Raw genomic sequence first — 22,259 nt, forward strand, 5'->3', positions numbered from 1 at the left:
CTTGAATTTGGATGGCAGTGCTGAAGCTTCAAAACCTTACAAGCTTTGATGCCACTTCAATTGTAGTGCATAGCTGTGGTACTTGAGCTCAGAAGTGCAAACTGCACAGGATTTTTTTATCTATTTTCTTCAATGTGAGCAGCAAAACATCTTCCAGGAATGTGCCTGGGTGCTACGCTGCTTTGACACGGCTTGCTTTGCATCACCAAACACAGTAGTTAGGTTGCATCGAGTACTTTGTGGAAACATTCATTGTGTTGTCACCCAGAAATGGGATGCTACAGATGTGTGTTGGCCCGGCAGTATCAGTGCTGGTTTTTGGCCTTTGAGAGGTTGGTCCATAACATGTGACCTGTGTAATGAGGGGCCCACATAGATTGGTGACTTCATTAAGTCTGATGCTGTGGTGGTGTGTGACCCAAGGCCCTGAACGTCAGAAAATCAGGCTGTGGCCACCTATTTTATGCAGACTTTGCCTATTAACAAGGTCTCTACACTGTACGTTAGAGACGTGCGCCTCCTTTTCCGGACTAGATAGCGAAAATACCAGTTTTGTAGTTCAGTGAATGAGATTGGTTGGGCTGTTTGTTCTCCAGAGCTGAAAAATGTTGGGAGTGTATTCTCTTGGAGTCCACAGAAATGAAAATGATGAGAGGAAGAGAACGTTGGTTGCAGCCCGCGTGCTGCTGTTATAAAGTAGTTCTCTGATGTCTTTTTCCCTCTGCTGAGACTTATCAGCCTATCGTCCTTTCCTGTTAGGAGCGCATACCTGGCTTGGGATGGTGTGCGCAGGGCAGATTCTTTACCGTAAGAGCACAGTGAATGCCAGACTTCTTCCTGTACTGCCGTGTTAACCGTGAGTCACAAATTCAGGAAGCAGTGATTGCATCGGAACTGCTAGAATGCTTTGCGGAGTCTTTTTACTGGGTAAACTTCACAGCTGCAGTTACAACTTCCAGCCTGTGTTAGCTGAACACATTGTACTGGTGCCCGCCATCAGTTTGACAAAGATGGGATTGCAGTAGGAACTTGCTTTTTTCCTTCTTTTTAATTAAACAAGTCTTTGAAGCAACTTTTCCAACACCGCCATACTTCACTTCTTCCAGTTATTTTCTGTTTTACTTAGCTGAAATGTTTTTTTTTCTTCCAAGCTTGAGGAAGTTTTCTACAAGAATGTCCCGTAATGATTTCATAAACTCTTTTCGTTGTACCTAGCTGCAACAGAGAATGCTTTTATTCAAAAACCTGCTGGTTTTCTTTTCCAAGAAGTAGTGGGGTTTTTCCTATCTCTTCACTGATGGGAAAGGCTGTAGGACAGTAGCTTGAGGGGCTGCTAATGCTGTCATCAGTGAGCCGGGAAAAGGCAGGAGTCCGAAACGGGTAAAAAGTACTTAAAAGGATACCAAAAGAGTAAACGGTACTTAAGCCGTGGATGTTTCTTTTTGCAGGGATGCTCTGGACCAACCGCTTCTTTCTAGCGCTACCTCAAAGTAACTTGCAGATAGAACTCACAGGGAAGGTTGATCAAATGGTGATGATCGCTGTCATTCTGCTGGACACGCAGATACTTGCCTTTCGTTTTGGCTCATTTTTAATACCAATTAACTTCAGTGCCTCGCGTTAATAGACACCGTTTGACTGCATCGGCAAATGTTTCTGAGTCGTGAGTGTCGTTAAAGGCCTGTCACCTGTTGTGGTTTAACCCGGCTGGCAGCTAAACACCACACAGCCGTTCGCTCACCCTCCCCCCTCCCTCTCTGGGATGGGGGAGAGAAACGGGAAAGTGAAGCCGGTGAGTTGAGATAAAGACAGTTTATTAAGACAGGAATATAATAATAACAATAATAGTAATAATAGTGATAATGGTAATAGTATTAATAATAATAATGTGTAAGAAAACAAGTGATGCACAATGCAATTGCTCACCACCCGCTGACCGATGCCCAGCCTATCCCCTAGCAGCCGGCCCCCCACCCCAGCCAGCCACCCCTATGTATTGTTTAGCATGACGCCAGATGGTATGGAATACCCCTTTGGCCAGTTTGGGTCAGCTGTCCTGGGTCTGTCCCCTCCCAGCTCCTGCTGCACCCCCAGCCTGCTCGCTGGCAGGACAGAGCGAGAAGCCGAAAAGTCCTTGGCCTGGTGTAAACACTGCTCTGCAACAATTAAAACATCAGCATGTTATCAGCGCTCTTCTCATCCTAATCCAAAACATAGCACCCTACCAGCTACTATGAGGGAAAATTAACTCTGTCCTAACTGGAACCAGGACAAACTGCTTCAGCACTTTTGATCTTTTACAAACTCAGCTAAATTATTTAAGTTCTACTTTGGGCACCGTGTTCCTTCATCAGCCAGGATTTTGTGGATAGAGTTGAGTCTTCTTATCACGCGAGGCCAATAAAACAACTGAGTAATTTAAACCTTTGTGGCTGCTCCCACCCCCAACACTTTCCCATTCCCATGACGACTTCTCATCCCCCAAATGACTTCTCACCCCCAGGTCTCACTCGGGGACCCACCACCCGCAGCCGCTCCCCATCAGGAGCAGACATCCCCAAACCAATTGGCGACGCGGGCAGCGGCAGAGGGCTGCGTTCAGCCCCCACCCCCCCCCCACCCCCCCCCACTGACCGATGCAGGAAATAAGTGCAGGCAGAGGCTTTGCAGGGTGGAACAGTTTGTAATTTATTCCCGGGGTAATTAATTGTGGCTGCCACCCCCAGCCCGTCCCCAGGTGAGGCCCGGCCGCCTGCTCAGGCGGGGGGCCCGGCCTGCCGGCCCGTGCGGTCTCCGGCCCCCGGCTCCTCCTGCCTGACCCTATGCAGCCAGGACGTGTCCCCGACGTCGTCGTCCTGCTGGGACCTTGGCAGTCTGCGCCCCACCTGCCCCGCGTGCCAGGAGAAGCTCCTGACGAGCTCTCCTGCCATGGAGGGGCTGCGCTCCCTGCGCCGGGGCGAGACGCTGCGGGAGCGGTAGCTGGAGGGGCTCGTCTGGCGCTGCTGCTGCTGCTGCCGCTGCCCCAGCCGTGCGTTGCGCTGGAACCTCCTGCGTGGTCGTCGGGCCAGGCGCACGATGCCAATGATGTGCCCGCGGCACAGCGGGCAGGTGTCTCTTTCGGCAGCCCAGACGTGGACACACTCCAGGCAGAAGATGTGCCTGCAGGGGTCGATGCGAGCCGCGCTGGACATGCGCTCCAAACAGATGGGGCACGTCTCCTCCTCGGGGGCCTCCTCTGGCTGCCGCCGTGGCCGCCAGCTCATGATGCCTGTGGCCGCCGCAACGTGGAGCTGGTTTTCGTCTGGGGGAGGCTGCCCTGGTGCCAGGCACTTAGCAGCAGCCTGGGGTCTTCAGCACCCCCCGGGTCGCCGGCAGGACCTCGATGCCTTGCGTGTCGCTGTCTGGATCTCGACGCTTGGCGTGACACCAGCAGGACTACTGCAGATAGGAGCAGGAAGAAAACATTGCAGCAGCAAAGAGACATCAGCTTTCTAGGTTCAACCAATTGTCTAGAGTACTGTAGCGGTAACTGTTCTGTGTATGGATTGCAGACATTGCCGTTAGAATGGCAAATCTGCTTGTGGTAGGTTATACATGGCAAGACCGCGCTTAGGACAGATGAGGCAGATAGATGTCTATAGATTTGAGAACATTACCGAAGGACCTCGATGGCTCGGGTGCAACAGCAATGGCTTCGCGTGTGCCTCTCGGCACACCTCCGCCTCTCTCTTTCCTTCCAGCCTTAGGACCTCGAGCTTTCGATACCGCCAGCTGGACTGGCCGCAGGCGCGCCGCTCAGGGCATTTATAGCCAGCCACCTCTTGTGAGGCAATAGGGTGACATCACCAGGGTCTCGGGGTGCCCATCAAGCACTGACTTGATGGGAGTCTCACGTATTTGAACGTATTTGAAGTGACACTTTATTCTTGATACCTTAGGGCCCACTCCTTGGCCCACTCTTGGGTTCGGTCTCTTCCGAGATGGCTTTTCTTAATTAGCCTAATACCGCTCTCCTTGCTTGGCTTCTGTCAGCATGGAGCAGCCATCTCACATCAGCATTTTCTCGCAACAGTCAGGTGATCTCTGTCAGTGCTGCCAACAGGGGCACCCCGAGACCCTGGTGATGTCACCCTATTGCCTCGGCAATAGGCCGCGGGCACATCATTGGCATCGTGCGCCTGGCCCGACGACCACGCAGGAGGTTCCAGCGCAACGCACGGCTGGGGCAGCGGCAGCAGCAGCAGCAGCGCCAGACGAGCCCCTCCAGCTACCGCTCCCGCAGCGTCTCGCCCCGGCGCAGGGAGCGCAGCCCCTCCATGGCAGGAGAGCTCGTCAGGAGCTTCTCCTGGCACGCGGGGCAGGTGGGGCGCAGACTGCCAAGGTCCCAGCAGGACGACGACGTCGGGGACACGTCCTGGCTGCATAGGGTCAGGCAGGAGGAGCCGGGGGCCGGAGACCGCACGGGCCGGCAGGCCGGGCCCCCCGCCTGAGCAGGCGGCCGGGCCTCACCTGGGGACGGGCTGGGGGTGGCAGCCACAATTAATTACCCCGGGAATAAATTACAAACTGTTCCACCCTGCAAAGCCTCTGCCTGCACTTATTTCCTGCATCGGTCAGCGGGGGGGGGGGTGGGGGGGGGGTGGGGGCTGAACGCAGCCCTCTGCCGCTGCCCGCGTCGCCAATTGGTTTGGGGATGTCTGCTCCTGATGGGGAGCGGCTGCGGGTGGTGGGTCCCCGAGTGAGACCTGGGGGTGAGAAGTCATTTGGGGGATGAGAAGTCGTCATGGGAATGGGAAAGTGTTGGGGGTGGGAGCAGCCACAAAGGTTTAAATTACTCAGTTGTTTTATTGGCCTCGCGTGATAAGAAGACTCAACTCTATCCACAAAATCCTGGCTGATGAAGGAACACGGTGCCCAAAGTAGAACTTAAATAATTTAGCTGAGTTTGTAAAAGATCAAAAGTGCTGAAGCAGTTTGTCCTGGTTCCAGTTAGGACAGAGTTAATTTTCCCTCATAGTAGCTGGTAGGGTGCTATGTTTTGGATTAGGATGAGAAGAGCGCTGATAACATGCTGATGTTTTAATTGTTGCAGAGCAGTGTTTACACCAGGCCAAGGACTTTTCGGCTTCTCGCTCTGTCCTGCCAGCGAGCAGGCTGGGGGTGCAGCAGGAGCTGGGAGGGGACAGACCCAGGACAGCTGACCCAAACTGGCCAAAGGGGTATTCCATACCATCTGGCGTCATGCTAAACAATACATAGGGGTGGCTGGCTGGGGTGGGGGGCCGGCTGCTAGGGGATAGGCTGGGCATCGGTCAGCGGGTGGTGAGCAATTGCATTGTGCATCACTTGTTTTCTTACACATTATTATTATTAATACTATTACCATTATCACTATTATTACTATTATTGTTATTATTATATTCCTGTCTTAATAAACTGTCTTTATCTCAACTCACCGGCTTCACTTTCCCGTTTCTCTCCCCCATCCCAGAGAGGGAGGGGGGAGGGTGAGCGAACGGCTGTGTGGTGTTTAGCTGCCAGCCGGGTTAAACCACAACAGGTGACAGGCCTTTAACGACACTCACGACTCAGAAACATTTGCCGATGCAGTCAAACGGTGTCCATTAACGCGAGGCACTGAAGTTAATTGGTATTAAAAATGAGCCAAAACGAAAGGCAAGTATCTGCGTGTCCAGCAGAATGACAGCGATCATCACCATTTGATCAACCTTCCCTGTGAGTTCTATCTGCAAGTTACTTTGAGGTAGCGCTAGAAAGAAGCGGTTGGTCCAGAGCATCCCTGCAAAAAGAAACATCCACGGCTTAAGTACCGTTTACTCTTTTGGTATCCTTTTAAGTACTTTTTACCCGTTTCGGACTCCTGCCTTTTCCCGGCTCACTGATGACAGCATTAGCAGCCCCTCAAGCTACTGTCCTACAGCCTTTCCCATCAGTGAAGAGATAGGAAAAACCCCACTACTTCTTGGAAAAGAAAACCAGCAGGTTTTTGAATAAAAGCATTCTCTGTTGCAGCTAGGTACAACGAAAAGAGTTTATGAAATCATTACGGGACATTCTTGTAGAAAACTTCCTCAAGCTTGGAAGAAAAAAAAACATTTCAGCTAAGTAAAACAGAAAATAACTGGAAGAAGTGAAGTATGGCGGTGTTGGAAAAGTTGCTTCAAAGACTTGTTTAATTAAAAAGAAGGAAAAAAGCAAGTTCCTACTGCAATCCCATCTTTGTCAAACTGATGGCGGGCACCAGTACAATGTGTTCAGCTAACACAGGCTGGAAGTTGTAACTGCAGCTGTGAAGTTTACCCAGTAAAAAGACTCCGCAAAGCATTCTAGCAGTTCCGATGCAATCACTGCTTCCTGAATTTGTGACTCACGGTTAACACGGCAGTACAGGAAGAAGTCTGGCATTCACTGTGCTCTTACGGTAAAGAATCTGCCCTGTGCACACCATCCCAAGCCAGGTATGCGCTCCTAACAGGAAAGGACGATAGGCTGATAAGTCTCAGCAGAGGGAAAAAGACATCAGAGAACTACTTTATAACAGCAGCACGCGGGCTGCAACCAACGTTCTCTTCCTCTCATCATTTTCATTTCTGTGGACTCCAAGAGAATACACTCCCAACATTTTTCAGCTCTGGAGAACAAACAGCCCAACCAATCTCATTCACTGAACTACAAAACTGGTATTTTCGCTATCTAGTCCGGAAAAGGAGGCGCACGTCTCTAACGTACAGTGTAGAGACCTTGTTAATAGGCAAAGTCTGCATAAAATAGGTGGCCACAGCCTGATTTTCTGACGTTCAGGGCCTTGGGTCACACACCACCACAGCATCAGACTTAATGAAGTCACCAATCTATGTGGGCCCCTCATTACACAGGTCACATGTTATGGACCAACCTCTCAAAGGCCAAAAACCAGCACTGATACTGCCGGGCCAACACACATCTGTAGCATCCCATTTCTGGGTGACAACACAATGAATGTTTCCACAAAGTACTCGATGCAACCTAACTACTGTGTTTGGTGATGCAAAGCAAGCCGTGTCAAAGCAGCGTAGCACCCAGGCACATTCCTGGAAGATGTTTTGCTGCTCACATTGAAGAAAATAGATAAAAAAATCCTGTGCAGTTTGCACTTCTGAGCTCAAGTACCACAGCTATGCACTACAATTGAAGTGGCATCAAAGCTTGTAAGGTTTTGAAGCTTCAGCACTGCCATCCAAATTCAAGGAGGCTGCATCTATTATCTTGAATTTGCCCCAGCTCAGTCCCCTGAAACAATTCCATAGACTCGTACAAGCAACCCTTTTCCCACCCAGATTCTTTGCTTCATCTATTCCACCTCTACCTTGTGTCATATTCTTATTAATCTGCCCCTCAAAAGACTCCCTGGCTCACACAAAGAAGCAACCCAACAAATCCCTGTTCCCAGCCACGTTGCTTTCATGCTTTGGGAAGAGTTAACTGCAACAGCTCTAACTGTGATGCCACCTCACCCCCTCCACCTATGTGAGGTTCTTTGCCTTCTGCCTCCTCCTACGTGTACACCTGCACTAGAACCAGGAAGAATGTGCTTCCTACAATACTCCAAGAGCCTCTTCTGTTTCAGGATGTCATCATTTCAATTCAGGACTGAAAGTATTCCTAGCAAAAACCCAACAGCTAATAGCTAACAGAAGCAGTTGCTGGTGATCAGCTACAAGTAACCTGGAAGTACTGAGGAGTCACAAAAGAGAATTTGCATTACATTTAAGAACAGCATGCAGCTTAGGACCACTGCTTTCACTGACTACACTAAGCCATAAAAAAGAATTGGATTCTTACCTGCCATCACAGCAATTATGGTTTATGTTGCCCCCAAAACACACACGGCAGTACCAGAACTGTGTCAACTAGCTTTAACAGCTTCCCCAGCTATTAAGTACAGTAATTTCTGCTTCCTTTTTTTTCTTGGAGGAATATTCTTTTGTTTCCAGCCTCACTTACTTATTATACACACTGTTAATTAGCAACTATTTCTCCATACTCATAGGGTTATGGAGTCCCTATGACTGGAAAAGACTCTGTACCCTTCAAGATAAGAACAGCATAAAGGCAGCAACTCGCAAGACTGCTCTAGCTTAAAGCAAAGCTTTCCTCATTGCTCTCATCTCCTTTGACTTGAGTGCTGTCATCCTTCTACCAGAGCTTTAAAAACTTCATTACCACGAATGAAGGAAGACCAGAGCAATCAGAGAGGGTAGCAGAGGGTATAACTTAAGGAGCTGTTACTAGGATTTTTTTGTTGTTCCTGGTGGACTATTTTTCTCCTTGCCAGCAAGGAGGGAAAACCAGCAAGTTGTTTTCTCCAAGATTTTTTTTTTTAGGTTTAAGAACACGGATTATGTTGTAGCAATTTCTTCGCTGTAAAGCGTCAGCTGAGAAGTCTAACAGTAAGAAGGGCAAGGGAAAACTGAATGCTGATGCAGAGAGTGCCAGCAGACATCATCCTCATTCCACGGGATGTTTGTAGCTATGGCAGTTGAAGTCTACACTTCCATATGCTTAACATACCCTATTTATAAGCCAATTTTAGCTGACCTAGCATGTATCAGTAGTACAGTTAGAGCCAGCAGCCTGCAGGAAAAAGTGGGCACAGGTGTTTCCATAGCAAGGCCTGTGAGTGTCTCCCATACATACTTCCAGTCTAAGCAAGCACATGAAAGGCTTGGCTTGTCGCTTACCTAAGGAACCAGGAAAACAAGGGGAAGCTAGATTTTGCTTGTGTCCTAATGCCCATATAAAAATAAAGACAGATGAAATACCCTTACTACCTTGTTAAATTCCATAAGCCGGAAGAGAACGTGCTGCACACAGGTACAAGTAAAATCCCTTGCTGGCAGGTTTGCAGAAACAAATTTTTTATTTACACAGGCAAGTCTTATCTTTAAGATAAGACCCCATTTACCTCTTTACATTTCTCGAATATTTACATGACTTCATGATGCTCCAAGAAGAGAGTGATGAACAAAAAGATTACAGAAACTGTCAAAAGCATAGCAAAAAAAACCCAACCTATCATTGTGCTTTAAAACTTATGAGCTAGAATAATGTAGAAGAAATGTAGTTTTAGCACTTTGGTCCTAACGGTCATGCTCTAGAAGACACTTAAATAGCAGAGGGGATTTCAGAAGTGACCGTATCCAGAGGTTGCCAGTGACAATTCATGAGTGAATCGTAGAGTTCTTCGCTTGTCTCCGTGAATTGTCTGTTCATTTCATCAACATCCAAGTAGAGCTGTGGATCTGAAAATAAAAGCCTGGTAAGTCCAAGTATCAAATCTGAGGCATGCGCACAAAAAAACTTCATGTGAAATGGCTAACAAAATGTATTTTAAGCTAAGTGTAATAAGCTATTAGATCTACTAATTTTAGTGAGGTATTTAGTCCTCTAAAATTTTGAGCCTCACAGCTCCAACTTTTGGGAATTTGTATATTAGAAGGCTGGGACTAGAATTGTCTTTCAAGATAAAGACAAAGACAATGTTTAAGATAGTAAAGATAACGTTTAAGGATAATCAGCCATGAAACCCTCCCAAGAGTCATTTAATTCACTTCTACGGCAATACACGTTACATAGGATAGTTTCTAAACACTAACACAAAATGCCTCCACGTGAGGAACTTTGCAAACCTTCCAGGACACAAATATGTTTTGTACCGTATTTGTAAGTGCAAGCTGAATCCTCCTTTTGGAATCTGCAACATAAGCTTTTACCTCAGGGTGGAGAACAAAGCTTTTGCATATTACTGAGTTTCTAATACAAAATCTGTTTAGCGGAACCAATACAAAGAACAAAATTCTGTATTAGACCATTTTCAAATGGGAATGAAGGCACAGGTACAAGAAACCTGCTGCGAAGCATTGACAGTGTCCCGTTTTACTTGATGCGGTCAGTGTATGCTGTATCAGCTTTAAAACCCCAGCTGAATGCAGATCAACCCCACAGAGGTTTGACCTCAGCTGAATTTTCAAGATGTTCTTCATCCAGTAGAGGTTGGCTTGTATTGTTAAAAGGCACAAGTATGGCTAAACTCAAGTGACAATGACAGAACCCTTATTACCGTCAGTAATTAGGTCATCACCGATTGCAGTCATAACTGAAGATTCCTGAAAGACAGAAAAGGCTAAGTTTAATCATAACTCATTTCAGAAAGCATCACAGATTCAAAGTGCTGCAGTCTCAACCCATTCCTTCTTCCTACAACTACAAGGATAGATGGCATTTTATCTATTTATTTTAAGAAGAAAGCCAATATTACAGTACAGGTTGGAAGGGACTTCCGGAGGTCACAACTAATACATTGACCACGATAAGACCACTTACAACAACTGTTTAATTTGCTTTAAGCAAAGCAAATCAGAAGAACAGGAACAGAAGAAGCGTACGCAATTATGCTGTCAAAACCATTCTTTGGTATGCGTGAACAAATAATGGTGTATAAATCACTAATTCTATGGATTTACTATTTAAGCACTTAAATACAAACACCTCTGAATGGAATCTGCTCTTTTAACTTCACACTAAGCAGAAAGCATGTTTTCAACTTCGGATTCTTTTTGCTGATTCACACAAATCTGTACAACATATTATCTGTGAAATATTTTCTTTACAGCAAGCGTGCACTATCTTTACCTCAAAAACAGCTGGAGCCATTAAAGAATCTCCTAAAGAGCAGTCTCCAACAGCTTGCATGCTGTCATAGGGAGCATAGGAGCTGTAGTTGTAGTCAGCGTAAGCATCGTAACTCCTCTGCGAATAGTAGTTCTGGTAATCTTGGTAATAATCATTATAGTTGTATGACTGGTACCGCTGCAATTCTGCTTTCAGTCTGAAACATGAGGAGTTGCATACAGTCAGAGAACAAGAAACTGTAAACCCAGTTCTGAACTTAAACAATTTGTTAGCTTACATACTTCAAAGCTTAAAAGGAAGCTTTCCTAAACAGTCACCTAAGTGACAGCTTAAGTCACAGCTCAAAACCTCATTTCTATAGAAGCAAGCATCCTCACCTTTGCCAATACCAGAAGGAATTGTTCTCATGGATTAACTCCAGAGCCTTGACATGGTTACCTGTACACATCAAGTATTTTTAGCGTTGGCATAAGCAAGCTGCTGCTAAGTCTCTGTGCTTTGCTAAAGATTGATTTAAGACCAGAGACATTTATCAAGCACAGCTGCTTTAAAGATGCAGTCTTAACCCTTCTATCTTTTGTTTGGTTAATTACTAGATCTTATTTCCAGAAAGAAGTGAATGGAGTCAGATTATCCATTTCAAAGAAGCATCTGACGCTGCCTGTCAGTTTGCCATGTCTACCTCCACCTGCTCAGTTTTTTTGTTTGTTTAAAGTCCATTAAACATTCAACAGCTGCCAACTATACCGCTCAGGTGAAGTCAGTCTTGCTTAACAACACAATCGCGATTCTCCAGCATGACGCCTTATTATTAGTGGGAGAATTACAAAATACGCTGGTTCTTAAGAAGAAAGGGCCAGCTGATTAGCTTTCACTACTTTCCCTTTCAAGATTTTCTCAGGGGCAGCTTCAGACTAATGACAAGAACCAAGACAAGTGCTATCTGTACTAAAACTGAGGTACACTGCATAAAGAACATTCAGATAACCCAGCTGCATATTCAAAAAAATCCGCTGTTTAGACTTGTCTTCACTGATTCTGTACAGGCAGACCTCCTGTGTCTGCAGTGCCCAGTTTCTCTCACTTGAATTGGGGATGCAGAGAAGTGAGTTCTATGCTTTTGGGGAAGAATACAAGCTGAAGGCATTCTGAAATAGCTTCCAAACTCAGCAAACATGAGGGACAAACTAATCCAATGGCTGGGTATTTCAATGCTAAGAGAGCACGGTACTCAGCCATTCAGAAACGTATTACTGATGTGTATTTTAATACCTACATTTGTTTCAATACTGCAAAGCTACACAAGTTCTAATAAAGAGGTAATCCATTGTCTTGTTACTGTAGTAAACAAACAGAAGATACATCATCTTAGGTCTTCTGCTTCCAACTGCACTCTTCCTACATACAGTTGTGTAGGGAAGGAAAATCTGAAAATACTGTTGACGTTCTTCTGGATAGCCGAAGCAAGAAAACATGTTTGTGGCTTATTCTTGTTTTCAAAATAAAACAATATTAATTTAATCAAAAAATTTTGGCAAAGAAGTTTGGACAGTGCTCTCTTGGAGAAGAGCATTTCCATTCTAAAGCAGAAGGAGGCAACATTTGCAGAATTATGCTAGGTAAACAGAAACAGAAGTGTCATTTTTTACTATTTAACAGAACACACAAGCTAACCTCATGAACATACTGAAATTGTTTATATGAAGTCCTGTTTTGTCAGTATCCTGGATCAAAGTTCATCAAATTTGGTGTCAATTCTTTAACCGTTCAGAGACCTGAATTGCCTTAAATAAGTGATAGAACTGAGCCGGTAGAGTAAGAAACCCTCTCAGGAAGTGCTAAGCTTTAAACTCCCCATTGCCCTAAGCTCATGAAAAGCAAAGAATAGCATTCTAAACCTGTTCTAGTAATAACGCCTTTGGCTTTCTCCCTGCGTTCCCATTTTTCCCCCCACTTCTTTCCTGTCAACCCACTGTAAAACTAGTTATGTGCTTCTCTCAAACTAGAGGGAAAGCTCTAAGAACAAGAACTCCCTAGCATATAAAACCACTTCTTGTCCCTTCTACCTTATGCAGGCCCAAACCTGAAAATATTTTCCAATGCATTCAGCTTTGCTGCTGTTGAGAAACAAGGCTGGTTACAATGGCAGCTAAGCCCAAGTTGCGCTGTCTGGCTAGACTTAACAGTTGGATTCCCCCAGCCATCCTGAAGCAGGTTGATGAATCCAGGGAGTCAAAACATAGGACTTCTGCATTTCTGGTTTTGTAGACTGCATCCTGTGTACAGCCACTAGAGCAAGGGCCACAGACTTTCCAAAGGCAGAGCTACAAGAATCTGATTATTTAGAATAATTGTATCAATGCACAACTCCTTGGTTACCTTTTAGAAATTCCTATGCTCAGCCGGATTCCTTTTCCCCCCAGGCCTGGTGCGTTCTGGCAGTCTTGCAGTGCCCTCATCTGATCACCTTGCTCACCAAATCTGACATAGGCATACCCTCTACTATTTTCAAAAGGGAGAAAACCAATTCTAGTATGCATAACAGTTACAAAGCTAATGAATTCAATTTCTGTCTTCTACAAAAAACAGAAGATAGCAGCTACTATAGCTTCTATTACTTAAGCAACCTCTCTGGCATGTGCACGTGCACAGAAAAGGCTTTCACCAAATTAAAAAACTTGGGCCAGAAGCAAAAAGCTTATTCCTTGGTAGCATTAAGATGCAACTCACTGAGAGCCAGCAAAACAATACATTTTAAGTGCTCTCTGCGTAAGTAATCAGATTCCATATTTCTGCATATACAGCAGTTAATCAGTTAGCACTAACCCACTCCTTTTGGAGCCACAAACTTTATTGGTCACAAACACCAAGAGCTGGCTGTAATTATCTGAACCAGTATTAACCGGTACCTCTGAACTCTTCAAACAAAAATATCTTTCAGGTGCTCTTAGAAGAACAACATCAATTGCCTGCAACAATTTGATGGCTTTGCTAAACGGAGCACTGAAAAGCACAGTGGTACAGTTTCTTTTGTAGCCTGTTCAGAAATTATAGCCCCGTGCCTACAGCTTCAAATCAGGCCAAGCTTACCAGCCCAACTCTTACAGCTTAAGTTCACTGCACTCGAATGCCTTCAAGACGTGCTTTTAGGAGCCATGGAGAAGAACCCTCTGGTAAGACCACCATTATAAAGTACTGAGTGTTGTTTTACACTTAAAATAGAACTATCTGTTACAGTCATTCATCAGCTTTCCCTAGGCTGCTGCTCTCTCACTACTGAATGTGATCCTGCTCTCAGTTTCCCACTAACTTTTTCCCCCAGCGTTTATGGCCTCTTTTCATCTATGACACTTTTAAGGGACTACACCGTGTTGAAAAATGCTGGTTAACATTTCCTTTTACACAAGGTGCCTCATCGAATTTTCCTGACTAAACCAAACCCCAGAACCTTAACTAGAAGAGGAAGCACACAAACACACACGCCTCCCTGGCCACCATATCTCCCCAAAACATATCTGTTCAGTAACAGACCAACTGTAAGAATACTGCGATTAAAATCAGTATAGCTCTATACACTGCTTTTGTTCGGGATTACTAGCTAATGTCCTTTCCCTTACCCCTTCTGGAATTAATACTGAATTCTGTACTCCAAAACGTGGTTCTTAAGTCATACAAATGACATTTAACAATCAGAATTTTTCCACACAGTGATCCTCAATAAAAACTTCAATCCTCTACTGCAGTCTTTCAACAAATTAAAGGAATACAAAACTGGCTAATAACTGTTCAGTGATTTTTGGACCTTTGTAGCACTAGAGTAACAGCAGTACACTCTGCAGCATAGTTGCAAGTACGTGGGAATAAGATACTCTCTCTCATCTCTTTTTTTCTCTGAAAAGTGTGAGGCCTCTATTTCACCCTACTAAAGATTTTACCACCAACTGTACTGCTAGCATTGAGACACTACAACTTCTGTGCTTGTATGAGATGCAGGACAGGTTCCTTAAGGTGTCGCAATTTTTTGTCTAAACCTAGTGTTGAGATCAAAAAAGGGATTGCTACTAATTGCGTACGTATCAATAACCAGGACAGAAGACATGCTGCATATAGGAATTAAACTTTTTCTAAAGCTCTAGTACATGAACATATCAAATCCCGCAGATTTTTTCTAGTATGGTTTCAGAGGTCTTACTTGATGGACATAAGCGCACAAGTGAAGACAAAAGATACTCTGTTTACCTGAAGTACTGGTTTGCAAGTACTGCTTCTCTTCTGTCCTTCCCAAAATAAACTGTGAGGCAGCTGCAGACTCTGCACCTGAACACTCTGAGTGAACACCGAATGTAAATGATGGCAAGGCAGCATTTTGTGGACGCAGCCGCAGCACCAAAACCTGCAGAAATAAGTGAATGTCAAGTCCGTAACCCACGGTGTATCTGCAGTACGTGAAGGTTTGAACTACATTCTAGTCCTGATCTTTCCAGTCAAAACTGTTTAACAAACAACCCACCAAACAGTAAAACAAACAAGAAAACCCCATGCTTCCTCTCTACATAAAACTTTTCACAACTGTGTTTTCTGCCCACCACCTGGCTTTAAAAAGTATACGAACTTCTTTGAAAGATCATGTTTTTAGTCTGAACTCCAAATGAACAACGTGTAGGGCATGTAAAGAACAAGCACGTCATTAATGAAAGCTTTTCTCTAAAAAGGATAAACTTATTCTTGGGGAAAAGTGTGGAAACAGATGTTATCTAGGCAATATTCCTACAGGAAAAACGAATAATTTTGCCACACCTCAAAGGAAAAAATAATTGTGCTTAACAGGTAAGAAAATAAAAAAAATCAGAGCAAACCAAAAAATAAATCACAGAATATGCATCCTCGTTTTAATCATTAAGTATTACCTCTGAGCTCTGCTTTGGTGCTTGGCTTTGCACTTTCACAGGCTACACACTTCGTGGCCTCTGCTTTGTTTTGAACCAAGCAGGTCTCCCAATCCCAGCTTCCTTCGGGCTTCTTGAATTTGTCTAAATCCAGAAATTCTCCAGAAGGAGCAGAAAATGCAGATGCACTGCTACTGGTCACAGGTGTTGGACCCTCTGTGAGACAAACAAGACAGTTAACCATCCTGTTTGAACATGAACTATAAAATGAACATTAACTTTTAAATTTGATTTGTCAAATCCCACAGAAATGTTCAAAATTACTCCGCAACTCCCCCCCCCCCCCCCCGCCCCTGAAAAAAATAAAAGCCACCAAAAACCCACAAAGAAACAAAGAAACAAACAAAAAAACCAGAGTGGAACTCAAAGCTTCCAAACAACACACAACTCTGTTCAGCACACAAGCTTCTGCTGCTGTTGACCACAGTGTAACCTCCATAAAGAGGCCTGACAGGTGCCTTTTAAAAAAAAGGTGCCTTTTAAGAGAGAAGCAGAAGATAACGCTTCAAATTCAAAACCGGAAAGACAAGAATGGCTCTTCCCTTCCACAGCACACGCAGAAAACTTTTATCCTAGTATTACTTGCATCGCTCTTCCTCCTGACAAGTGCAACGTAACCGTGCAATTCACTGCACCATGGTCACAGTAAACCCCTCATTTCCAGAATTCCTCCTTGCAATGGCAAGAGCCTCAGACAAAGATGCCGACTGACCGCTCAGAGGTTGGAAGTCCAAGAGAATCAACTCTGTCTGAAATCCATTATCTTACCTCAGGAAATTTCAGTCTTACCGCACAGGATGATTACAAAAGCCCGGTCTAGTCCATCTTAATTTGTTTCTTCCACGATATATTTGCACAGGTGTTTTTCGATGTAATGGCATGTTAAATGACATTTAGAGTCAAAGTTAGAATTAGAATCGTATTTTAAAAACAATACAACCACGCTCAAAATCAATTACGGTCACACACAATGGGAAACAACCCAGTACTGCCCTGAAGAAGTTACCCAGCGGGTCACTCGCTTTCTTGAAGCCTACCACTGACCTTCATAGGCATCTCTCTGCTTTAGCTTAAGACTAGTTAAGACTACACTGTCTTGAAATCTGGCTTCACATCTCCCCTCAATTACATACAAACGGTGAGTAGAGGCATTTTGGACACATTCTGTAATTTTTTTTACTTATTTTTTGAAAGAGAAAAACGCAGTCATTTTTAACTCTTTCTATGGAGTTCTCATTTTCGCCAGTGAAAAATCACTATGTTGTTTTTAAATTAAGTCACCCACTTCAGCCATCTTCCCTCACCAGCTGCAAAGCCGGGGGTATCTGCATTGATCCAGCTCCGTACTAATACATTTCACAATCAGTTCAATTTATGCGACAGGCTGGAACCTGGGCTGAGACCTCTGAAGTGCCTGTAAACCAATCCTGCAGACAGCCGCTAACCCATCAACCGTACCTGGGAATCGTGTTGCTTAAAATATTCCATATATGCAACGTACTTTTATTCTGTACAAGATTCACAGAGGCTAGGATGGAAACAACAGGAAAAAAAGGACCATACCTGGTTTCTCAGACTGACAGGCTACACATTTGTTATCTTCCGTCTTATTTGGTACAAGGCATATTCCACAGTCCCAAGAGCCTTTCGCCTTCTTAAATTTGTCTTCAAAGCCCAGAGTGGCTGTTGTGTCAGTGCTGCTCGAGGAGGATGTCACTGTCACCGAGCTGTCTGTGACCACTGGTCATGTCAGAGCAGGCATTACTCCCGTTCCAGGTTTTGGTGTCTCACATGCTATACATTTTGTAGCTTCCGGTTTGTTTTGGACAAGACATGTATCACAATCCCACGTTCCAGGTACTGTTTTGAATTTGTCTCCAAAGCCCAGCATCCCTGCTGGGGGCGCTGCTGGCTTTGAGGTGTCGCATTGACTTGAACTTACTGTCTGTTTCATACTCTCAACTGTTGACGCTTTAGTAGCTTGACAAGTTACACATTTGTCCTTTATGTCTTTGTTTTGCAGAAAAGGGTCACATGTATCAGATTGCCAGTACGATGCTTGTTTAGAAGTCTCTTTACCTGCAGAAAAAGTTGTTATTGCAGGCCTAGTATAAACCACTGTGCTTGTTGTAGGTTGTGCAGACGTAGAAGAGCGTGTTTTCAACAATCCAAAGTCTAGGAAGCAAGAAAAAAAAGTCTTCCTGTTAGCGCGGCACCTCACTACATGTAACTAAGTGACTTTACTAGAGGGCAAAACTTTCAGCTCAGGTGCCAATGGTTACAACTAGACATTCAGACCGAGCGCAACAGGAAGTCCCCAGAAATCTTATCTAAACGGATGAAATTTCATCTGCTGCACTGGGTCACAACAGAACATTTCGTTAAAGCTTCATTTAACTCTTTGTTTCCAAGCAAGCTTTAAATCAACATTTTCACTGGTCGATACAAGTACAAACAGACAGTAGCTGACTGAAATCTGACAGTCCAACGTGGAATGGAAATAATACAATTTGATTAAGACGCGATGCCCAATCGAATCAAATTTCTAAAGCTCCTCCTTCCGTAGCAGATGACTCAAATCTACTCCAGTAACTGTACAGAAGTTTGTACTCGGAGCAGCAATCCATGCGGTATTTTCCCACAGATGCTGAATATTAATTAAATAATAAAAACTCAAGACAATTGAACAACTGTCTAATTTTCTATAATCTTTTTCAGAATGCATCGGACACAGGACAACTCCTTATTTAAAAGGTGGCAATTTTAACAGGAAAGACAAGCTACTAATACAGAAAGACTAAAGGAAATGCATCTTAAACAGCAGCTCAAGTTGCTTGTAAATCTACCTTGAACATAGTTGTTTTGTGGTTTGTTTGTTGGGTTTTTTTTAGTCAAAAATGAAGTCTTTGAACAATGTGGATTTAGATTCTGCTTCTTTTAAACCGATAAAGAAAGTGAATGTCACTTCACTCAGAGGTCTTTCCTTAAACAAAACGCACAATGTATTTTCTCTCACTTAGCTCTTTCCAACAGAGAAATGTGCTGCCTTCTTAACAAGTATGTAAGTTAGAAGAAGACTTTTGGGAAAAGATCAAATTCAATAAAGCCCTTTTTCTTAAAAGATATCTTTTCCACAGACACACTTTATGAAACTGTTGAAAACAATTGCAATTGCTTAAAAACAAAATTCAGAAAAGGGTTTTTAACGTAAAACACTCCACTTCTGTTTGCAGTTTAAATTTTAATCCACAGGAGCCATTGTAAGCTAAGGCCCAAAGATTCGCAGCTTTCGCCATGTATTTGGAACTGAAGCTCTTTCCTATTCTTTCTTCACCTGGGCTGAAGGTGGGACAGGAGTGTTGAGCTTTACAAACATTTCCTTTTCAATTCCACAAATTGTATTTACTTAAAATGAAACACCGATTATCTGGCTAATTCTCTTAGTACCTCATTTACAATTACATCCTAACACGTAAAGGAGATGCAACCCATCTGCTTTTCATCTTGCAGTTTTACTTCCAGCAACAAACACCACTTAGAATAGAAGGGGGCAGATGCACCCTAACAAACGCAGCGCTTAATGTAATGCTCTCCTACATTCATATTTATAGCAGATACTCTATTAACCATAAGTCGTGTGTTGGTTTTTTTTTTAATAAAAAATGCTAGCGTATTTTTTGCAGCATCTTTTTAAAAGGAGTTCATTATCTCTCCAGGATTTTTTAGAACGTCTAAGACGCTTCCTTCCTTTAAGACGTGGGCAGTGGTGAAGGGACCACCAGCAAAATCTTTGACCTCCTCTTTCTGTGTGTTGATGTTGGTTGAGGTGGTGGTGTCTTTTGAAACAAAAGAAAACAAAAACAGCTTTCACAATGTGACCTAGTTAGAGCAGATTATACTCACTTTTGTTAGAAACAAGAATTTCCAGCTTTCATGCTTCTCACATAAGAATCTTCACAAATTCTACTTACTTTGCAATGCTTTATGATTACAAGCAAAACAAAAAGCAACAAAACAAAAAAAAATTATAAAAGCAGATCTGTCACTGGAAAAATACTGCAGAAGTCCAACACTGCCTGGAATTGCTAGCATGCGCAGACAGGACAGATTGAAGATTTAATAAAGAAAAAAAGGAAAATCAGCACTTCAGATCTGAAGTGCTAAAGTTTCAGTTACCTAGGGTAAGAAAGGGCATCACTGGAGTACCACTGGGTCCAGAAAGTTCTGCCGATTTTACAACGGGAACACTAAATGTAAACCCAATCTGCTATGAACAAGAGAGGTTTTTCAGATTCTCAAGCCACAGGAACTTCAATCGAATGCACACACAAAACCAAATCTGAAAGCTGCTCTTCACATTTGTAGCACGCATGCTGAATGACAAATTATAAGCCAGAAGCCTACATACTTTTCTCCATCAAGGCAGATTCTGCTTTAGTGTTCTGCAACAGCCTACTAAATGCCTAAGAAAAAAAGTCAAGCTCCTTTATTATTTTACTTACAGAAGACGTAGGTAGCACTTCTGCCTCAGTAGATTTCACAACTGGAGATGAAAACGCGAACTCAGGACTGCTAACAGTACTTGCTGGTTGTATCTGTATTTTCAAAAGAATTAAAGGTTTATATTTAAGAGCAACAACTACCTGAATTCACTACCCAACAGAAGTCCCGCAGTGACGTCGAAAAACCTGATGTTTGAGTTATTTTGCAGATAAAAGTAATAATAAAACACAGGGAAGTTTCCAAGTGGGTATAGGACAATATCTTCAAAACCAAATTCCAGAAACTGAGAGGAAAAGCTGGAGATGCTACTTAGGTCTAAATGCACGGAAAAGCAAGCCAGGAAGCTGAAGAACGGCAAACTCAGCCCAATGATACTCCAAGAACTTCAGCAAACACCTCAACATGTTAAAGCAGCTGTCTACTTCAAACCGTACAAAAAATATTTCAAGTACTCTGGAACAGATTAATGTTTATTTTATTGCAATAATATGCCAATTATTGCACCCTAGGCTCATTCTATGTGAGGCTTATATGACCACGTTACCTCTAATTTAATAACTTAAATAAAGTTGTGGTTTAACCATTGCAGGCAACTAAGCACCACACAGCCACTCGCTCACTCCCTCCAAGTGGAACAGGGAAAAGAACTGGAAATAAAGAAGTAAAGTTGTTAAATTTGAGGTAGCATTAATGACTCATCGCATGTAATGGCTACCTGGAAAGACAAATGCCATAACCCTGTACATACTCCCCACTCCTTCCCCTTCTTTCCCCCAGCATTTATTGCTGAGCACGATGCTAAATGGTGTGGAATATCCCTTCGGTCCTCTGGGCTCCGCTGTCCTGGCTGAGTGCCCTCCCAGCCTCTTGTGCATCCCCGACCTCCTCGCTGGCAGGGCAGCGTGAGAAACAGAAAAGGACTTGTCACTGTGTAAGCACTGCTCAGCAACAGCTAAAACACCAGTGCCTTACCAACACTGTTTTGCTCACAAATCTGCAACACAGCATCATCTACTACGAAGAAAATTAACTCTACCCCTGCCCAAACCACTATAAATAACTTGGCATAAAGTCCACACCCCCCTTCCCCCCCAGACTTCCACAGCATTTGAAGCAGTTATACAATCACGTTAAATGGGAGTTGGCAGGCTCTAAGACTGAGAGAAGCAGAATCAAAACATTTATGCCTTTTTCCCCAAACTGGCATACAACCCCAATTCATTCAGCTGCGTAGAAACTAATATTTGTTAGTTTCATGAGCACCACAGAAAAAGTCAACTCGCAATAAAGCAGTATACTCATTGTAAACATTATTTATAGCATAAAGATTTACCTTGCCCGCCGCCGTCGCTGCTGCATCTGCCATGCCTGCCGCCTCCGTTGAATTTGCCACGCTTGTCGTTGCCACTGTTGACTTTGCCTTGTCCTTTGTCATCAGCAAATATGGCATGCCCGCCGCCATTATTGGACATGTCAAGCCTGAGGGCACTGTTGAACATGTTATGCCCGACGTCGCCGTTGTATATATGATGTCCTCCACCTCCTCCTCTGATAGATCTGTCAAGTCCTCCACCTCCGATGGATCTATCATGCCCTCCACCTCTGATGGATCTGTCATGCCCTCCACCTCTGATGGATTTGCCATGCCCGTCGCAGCTGCTGGAGTTGCCGTGCTCATTGCTGCTGTTGAAACAGCGCTCGGTGACGCTGAGACAGCGCTACTACCAACGAAACTAGAATTGAACTGAGGCAGCGATGCAGCACTGATGGGTAGGGGTATGTTCGGTAGCACTGGTTCCTCCACTTCCTAAAGTTGCAAATTTTAATTTTTCTTATACAAGACATACTACTTTCTCACCCCATCGCACCCAATTTATTAACAAAATTAAATAGAACAAAAATCCATACAAATTAAGAGAAAGCAAGTTTCCAGAAGAAATCCCGATCTCCCCACCTCTGTCTACCACGTCATTTTAATTTATGGCAGGCCTGCTTCCACATTATACTCTATTCAACAACTGTACAGCAAGAACACTGAAAGTTAACTCAAAACCTGTGCAGAACAGAGAGGCACAGATCACATTTTTTTTCTTTCTTTTCTATACTTTAGTCATCAAA

At 43.9% G+C, this 22,259-nt stretch overlaps 2 protein-coding genes and 1 pseudogene across 7 annotated transcripts in view; all 3 read right to left on the reverse strand.

Moving 5' to 3' along the window:
- LOC308187239 (uncharacterized protein) overlaps window positions 1–15,925 on the reverse strand; it is a 94,325-nt gene extending 78,400 nt beyond the window's left edge. The window contains exons 1-3 of one of the 5 annotated variants that reach the window (XR_013944545.1): window positions 15,600–15,925; window positions 14,932–15,085; window positions 8,246–10,166 (exon numbers count right to left, since the gene is read on the reverse strand). Coding sequence is in view for 2 of the 5 variants with exons in the window: in XM_080609404.1 (XP_080465530.1) it covers window positions 10,600–10,888; window positions 14,932–15,085; window positions 15,600–15,822 (666 nt within the window). In the remaining 3 variants the exon portion in view is untranslated. The other 4 variants (XM_080609404.1, XR_013944546.1, XR_013944547.1 and 1 more) reach the window with 4 other exon arrangements.
- A 1,204-nt stretch (window positions 15,926–17,129) lies between these two features.
- Window positions 17,130–18,493, reverse strand: LOC308187251 (nuclear pore complex protein Nup153-like; annotated as a pseudogene). The gene is made up of 2 exons: window positions 18,485–18,493; window positions 17,130–17,868 (listed from the first exon to the last, which is right to left on the reverse strand). The product of its transcript is annotated as a nuclear pore complex protein Nup153-like (transcript).
- Window positions 18,494–19,242: 749 nt separating this feature from the next.
- LOC308187243 (uncharacterized protein) lies at window positions 19,243–22,204 on the reverse strand. Its single transcript, XM_080609411.1, has 2 exons — window positions 21,475–22,204; window positions 19,243–20,233 (listed from the first exon to the last, which is right to left on the reverse strand). The coding sequence occupies exons 1-2, from the start codon at window positions 21,817–21,819 to the stop codon at window positions 20,102–20,104; spliced, it is 477 nt and encodes a 158-aa protein (XP_080465537.1). The 5' UTR covers window positions 21,820–22,204; the 3' UTR covers window positions 19,243–20,101.
- Window positions 22,205–22,259: the final 55 nt, after the last annotated feature.

This window comes from Anser brachyrhynchus, assembly GCF_964034855.1.
Source record: "Anser brachyrhynchus genome assembly, contig: SCAFFOLD_187, whole genome shotgun sequence".
NCBI lineage: Eukaryota > Metazoa > Chordata > Aves > Anseriformes > Anatidae > Anser > Anser brachyrhynchus.

Coding starts and splice junctions, on each gene's coding strand:
- LOC308187243 (XM_080609411.1), bottom strand. CDS start 21,819: ATGAGCACGGCAACTCCAGCAGCTGCGACGGGCATGGCAAATCCATCA. Junction 20,234..21,474: donor CAGCGACGGCGGCGGGCAAG/GTAAATCTTTAT, acceptor TTGAAAATACAG/ATACAACCAGCAAGTACTGT.